This window comes from Meles meles, chromosome 6 (genome assembly GCF_922984935.1).
Source record: "Meles meles chromosome 6, mMelMel3.1 paternal haplotype, whole genome shotgun sequence".
Taxonomy (NCBI): domain Eukaryota; kingdom Metazoa; phylum Chordata; class Mammalia; order Carnivora; family Mustelidae; genus Meles; species Meles meles.
This window is the reverse complement of record NC_060071.1, coordinates 141,544,791-141,550,687: the sequence shown is the minus strand read 5'-3', so window position 1 is coordinate 141,550,687 and position 5,897 is coordinate 141,544,791. Positions and strand designations below refer to the sequence as shown.

General features: G+C 56.9%; 1 protein-coding gene across 1 annotated transcript; it reads left to right on the top strand.

Annotated features, from left to right (window-relative positions):
• Positions 1 to 215: 215 nt before the first annotated feature.
• LOC123943689 (alpha-1-antitrypsin-like) lies at positions 216 to 5,413 on the top strand. Its single transcript, XM_046007899.1, has 5 exons — positions 216 to 834; positions 2,028 to 2,225; positions 2,917 to 3,163; positions 3,771 to 3,921; positions 5,219 to 5,413. The coding sequence occupies exons 1-5, from the start codon at positions 216 to 218 to the stop codon at positions 5,411 to 5,413; spliced, it is 1,410 nt and encodes a 469-aa protein (XP_045863855.1).
• The last annotated feature ends 484 nt before the right edge of the window (positions 5,414 to 5,897 follow it).

The following is a 5,897-nucleotide window of genomic DNA, read 5'->3' as shown; positions in this document are numbered from 1 at the left end:
TACAGCTAGATCTTTTTTCCCCTAACACCTATAGTTTTACCAAACAGCAGCTGTGTTTCACCCACCATGTGCTCCCGTCAAGGGTTCCAGAGCCTGAATTCGAACCCAGGTCCACCTGATTCCAAAGCCTATGTCTTACCCCAGGACTCTCAATGGAGAAGGGGTGCCATGCCCTGCTGGACCGGGTGACTGTGCTCTGTGTCTATTTATCCGGGATGGTGCAGCCCACTCTGTTCTTCTGGCTCCTGGTGACCAGGCTGGGTCCTCATGCTTACAGCCAAGGGGCTCCTGACCAAGAAAATCACCCAACCTCAGCAAACCTGTTGGCGCCCCCAACCTTCCTGAACAATTCCCGCTTTGCCTTCAGCCTGTACAGACGGATGGTGGCTGCAAACCCAGGCAAGAACATCATCTTCTCCCCACTGAGCTTCTCCATCCCCTTCACCCTGCTGGCTCTCCAGGCCGGGCCGGCAGTGTGTACCCAGGTCCTGGAGGCTCTGGGCTTTCCCCTCGCCCAGGTCCCAGGTCATGGGGTCCACGCACACTACAGTCAGCGACTCCTTGCCTCCCTGCGGTCCCTTGCCGCATGCCAGCCACACGTGGGCAGCATCCTGTTTGTGGACGAGAGGCAGCACCTGGCACAAAGGTTTGTTGACATCGCACAGAACCTGTACGGCACAGAGGTCTTCCTCATCCCCTTCGGGAACAAGCAGGTAGCCAGGGAGCAGATGGACCACGTCGCCAGCAAGATGACCCACTACGAGATCAGGAAGCTGGCCCAGGAGTTGACCCCGGACACTGTCTTGATTCTGGCCAACTACATTTTCTTTAAAGGTAAGAAATTCTCTAATGATTATTTAGGTCCCCCCGCAGTTTGCTGCACAGTTCATCTGTCTTTTGTCCAAGAGGAGTATTTCTGGTCCCCTCCCGCTGTCTTCCTGCCTCCCCGAGAATTCTACCGCTTAATCCTTCTCTCCCCTGTACCTGCACCCCCCCCCTTCTGGTACCTTCTCCTGAACATTCCAGGTCCCTCTCAGGCCAGAGCCTTACTACCACCAAAATTCAGGTCATGGTGCCCCCATGCAGACCAGCTACATAATTTGTGCGTTTCACAGTGAATGCATATGTGGGACCCTTGTTCAAATACCACTTTTCAAGTTGGCGACTGCAGGACATGAAGCTACATTCAGGGCCCTGGTGACAGTGGGTCGCACGTCCCTGCAGCCAGCCCTGCCCACGCAGGCTATCCCAGCTCGGCTCCCATGCCACCAAACATGAGTCTTGCTTCTGGGCCCCGGGCTCATCCCAAAGTGTTTTGCAAGCTGCTTCCCGTCCTTCCTCAAAAAGAAACTCCTTGTTGAGTGGGGGGCCCTGTCCTTCTGTGTCCACCTGGCATTGCTACATTTCCCTCTACTTTGTGGACTCTCCTTCCTGACACTCTCCTTTTGTGGACTTGGCATGGCTTTCGTGGTTCTCCTACCTCTTCTGCCATTTTTGTGTCTCTCCTTCACATACGGAGCCTGTTAAGGATGGCGTTCTCCAGAGTTCTTCCTCAGTCTTCTTCCTGGGGCGAGCATGGTTCTCCCGTGGGGCCTACCCCTCCCGCACTCTGGACATTTGCACATGAAGAAATTAATGGTCCTCATTAATGGCTCTCTCCCTCCTCCTTCTGCTCCACAGGCTTTCTCATGCCCCAGACCCATTCCTGCCACCGGGCCTTTGCACATACCATCCCTCCTCTCTGGGATAGTCTCCCTGTCACGCCATCACTCTCTCACCCGGCTGGGTCTTTCCTCCATATCACCTTCTTAGGGAGGCTCTCCCCTCCCCTGGCATTTCCTGTCTCTCCGATTTTTCTCTTCCCTTGTTCCCACCGTACGGAAGCTCCCCTCCAACAACAGTCTCTTGAGCATGACTGTAGTGCCCCACCCAGAGCAGCGCCTGGCACACAGCAGCTCCTCCTGAACTACCTCCTGACACCCAGTCCCCTCTGCCCTGAATGCTGGTGGTGTCCTCTCTCTTGCCAGGGATGTGGAAAATCCACTTTGACCCAAAGCTCACTGAGATCAGACCCTTCTCAGTGAGGGAGGGGGTCAAGGTCCTGGTGCCCATGATGCAGCGGCCAGGCTGGTTCCAGCTCCAGCGTTTCGACCACCTGCACGGCTACGTCCTCCGCCTGCCCTGCACCTGTCACGCCACTGCTGTCTTCATCCTGCCCGACGCAGGCAAGGCCAGGGACACAGAAGAGGCTCTGATGAGAGAGAATTTTGATGCATTGTCCCGCCCCTTCCACTAAGGTAAAACCCCAGCCATCTCTGCTCCCAGTCTCAGTGAGACCCTCTCAACAGCCACCCTCTCTGTCTCAGTGACTGGGGTGCTGGCACCCTTCTGGTCTCAGGGCCCATGATGACAGGGAGTGGGGACCGGTCACACACTCATCACTAGGCAGGATTCAGCCAAACGTTCTCAGAAGCGTAGGAAACCGATGTGCCCGTCACAGCAAAGCACCAGCTCTTCCTCTAAGAAACTGACAGTTCATGTTAGGGTTTTAAAGCACTGAGCTGTTGCAAAGGACCGAGCAATATCTCACTCAGCTTTACCCAGCATTTCCCAAACCGGATCTGAACAAGCCATCCATTTTCACATGAGACCTAGAAACAAACTACAGGACCATGGAAACGGTGGTTGGAGAGTGGCCTCCCAGTCACTCACTGAGATACTCGCTGTAGCCCGTGAGTGACCCAGGAGGAGCCAGGACCAGTCCTCTCTACACCTGGTCACGGCTTCCCAGCCACCCACACTTCCCTTCCCTTTTCTTTGCCATGCCCTCGATCAACTCACTTGCTCGGCTGAGGTACTCGAGGTCTCTGCTGCTCCAAGTGTGGCCTGTGAAGCAGCGACCATGGTTCCCTCCAGGGGTTTGTCAGAAACAGAGAGGGGGTGGGGACCGTCCCACACCTCCTGACTCAGGGTCTTCAGTTAAACAAGATCCCAGGGGATTCACGAGTGCATTGAAGACTGGGGACCCCGCCCTGGACTCCAGGCAAGTCCAGCTTCGAGATCCCCAGCCATTACAGATCACCAAGGGCTGTCTTGCAATGCGCCTTCTCGACAGCCTTCATTCTGTCTCGGCACATCATGGGCCAGACAGCTCTTCACCGTGGTGGGGGAGCGAGGGGAAGGGGGAGGGGCAGGGAGGGGAGAGAGGACCTGGGGGGACTCAGAGGAGACTGCTGGCTCACTGGGCCGTGGAGACAGGGAGGCCAAGCAGATGCAGTCTCGGCACTCAGTCGACAGTCACTCCCAGCCCTGCCCTGAGGCCACCCTCTGGCAGGGACATGGGGCAAGGCTATGTGCGGGGCCCAAGAGAGACAGACAGACAGACAGACAGCCTCCTAGACGGCAGGGCCCAGTGGCGGGCCAGTCTGACAGGCAGCAGTCCAGCCTGAGGGCGAGCTTCAGCTGTGGGGCCAATTCTCGCTCTTTAGAGACTGAATGACTTGGGGAAAATCCCTTAGCCTCCTGGGTCTTCCACATTGTCTCCATGAGAAGTGGTCCGCGGCGGCACCCCGCTCCCAGAACCGCTGTGAGGACCAAACGGAGCCACCTTATGAAGTGCCTGGCACAGGTCTGTTCACGGAGGGCTCCCAGGAGATGCAGCTGACACGGGTTTTATTGTATTACCCTACAAGCAGCGAGCTTGCTGGCCAGGACCATTCCTGAGGTCAGAGGATTTCAGCACTGTTCTCCCCCCTCATTGCCCTGAGTAGCAGGAGGAGGCTGTATTTTCCGAAATTCACGTTATCTGGGACCAGTCAGCTGGAGCAGTTCCTGCCTTCCATGGGCATGCCGGGTATATTCAGTTACCGCGCGGGAATCACGGGCATTTCTCTGCAAAGCATCACCATGAAGATCTCCAGGGTAAGTTAGACGCCCCAGGCGTCTGGGCCATTTATAACCCTCCTCTCTTCCTCCTTCTTTCAGCCTGCACTCGGGGGCCCCAGCACTGCTGTGTCTGTGCCGTGCCCTGGGTTACACAGGGCTCCCCAGCTGGTGGGGAAGTCAAATATGGAAATGGTTGAGTTACAACCCCACAGTGGCTTCCTGACGACAGATGCTAGGAGGAGAGGGCCAAGCCTCATTTGGGAGCGAGGGGTAATGCCCCCTTTCCCAAGCTCGCCACGAAGGCAAGCACCCCTGCTCTGGGGAGCCGGGAGGGGCGGTGGAGAGCACAAGACCAGGTGGGTTTCTGCAATCCTGACCCCTTCCAGGAGGACAGGGGAGTCCCCTCATGGTTCCATAAGAATCAGAGGAGAGCCCCCTGGACTGAGTCCAGAAGTCCTAACACCACATGGGATCTTTGGGGAATAGAAAGGGGGATTGAGTGGAAATATTAACCAACTTCTGGAAGAAGGTGAGTAGTGGTGTGGGGGGTGAGGATGGGGGGCAGGCAAGATGGGGAGTGGTCCACGGTCCACGGTCCACGGGGAGCCACGGTGGATCTGGCTCCAGAGGGGTCCTGCAAGCCAGTCTAAGATGCTGGGACAGACACTCTGTGAACTGGAGGAGGAGGGCCACCAGGGGCTCGAAGCAAGGACGGGTTTGCATCTGAGCTTCCAGGAGCTCAGGCTGATGTCCTAAGGAAGAAGATTGCCTGAGGGTCCGAGGGCGGCAGGGAGATGAGTTACCCAGTGACAACGCAGACGGGTCTCAGGGAGAGGCAAGGTGGACCATGAGAAGGGTTGAGCAAAAGAGGCCTTAGGAGGTGGAAATGCCAGGACTCACAGTCTTGGGGTGAGGAGCCAAGAGAAAGGACACCGGCTCTCTGAGAGGCAGGGGGAAAGCAAAGTGAGGCAAGAACGCCTTGTGAGCTCACACAGTGGAGGGACAGAGGGGACAGAGGAGGGACAGAGTCCTGCCGTAGAGGAGGGACTGTACAAAGCGGGACAGAGAGCCCTCCAACCAAGAGTGCCGAACCGGATGGAGAAAGACTGCATCCTTGATCCCTTTGATTGAGGACACGGTCTGCACTGGGGATAGGACATGCCAGGTCATGCATGTCGTCTGTAGGGAACCAGGAGTCGATTGCAAGTATCCAGCCACAGGGCACAGTCTCTCCACCGGACCTTCCTCCCTGGCAGACAGAGGGTCTGCACTCAGACTGAGAAGCAGTGTGGCCACTTGGGGAGGAGGGGCAGTTCCCACTCGGTCCCCACAGGCGGTGCACAGAGCGGAGCTGACCATGGATGAGACAGGAGCAGAGGCAGAAGATACCTCGGCCTTTCGGTTCCTCCCCAGATCCCATTCTCCCCCCTTTCACTTCAACCGACCTTTCCTGCTATTAATGTTCAAAGAAGGCAGCGGCAACCTCCTGTTCATGGGGAAAGTGATGAACCCCATAGCAAAGTCATAGTCAGGTGACCAGAGGCGCTACCTCCCCTCCCCCTCTACCACCCTGGGCTCCTGAAGGAAAAGGAAGCCAAGAGTGACATTTACTGACCACACAGCTCATAGGTCTAACTTCTGGTCTCTGCACAAAACCCCTCCCAGTCATTATCCCCATTGTACAGATTAGCACACCAAGGTCCCCAACAGGTGCACGATCACGAGCCAGACCCACTGGCCCAACACCAACGTTCCTGGAAGGATCTGCAGACTCAGATCACTCTCATGACCTTCTGGCAGCATCGTATCCCTTCCTGGTTCCGGACTTCTCCCTCTGCCTGCCGTCCTCTCGTGCCCTTGCTGCTGGACCGTGGCGGACCTGTGTTCCTTTGGAGAACTGACTCAATAAAGCAGCAAATGACAGCCTTGTGTGTGGGTGTTTTGGTGCCGCTGGGCCAGCGGGTCCCCTGCCCCTGCATGACTTGGGGAGCCCACTGGGAGTGGCCCGGGCA

Excerpts from the sequence above, each read along its gene's own strand:
- LOC123943689 (XM_046007899.1), top strand. The coding sequence starts at position 216 with ATGGTGCAGCCCACTCTGTTCTTCTGGCTCCTGGTGACCAGGCTGGGT. Across the intron at positions 2,226-2,916 it reads CTTCATCCTGCCCGACGCAG|GGGTTTGTCAGAAACAGAGA; the intron begins GCAAGGCCAGGG and ends GGTTCCCTCCAG. Across the intron at positions 3,164-3,770 it reads CCAGACAGCTCTTCACCGTG|CAGGAGGAGGCTGTATTTTC; the intron begins GTGGGGGAGCGA and ends TGCCCTGAGTAG.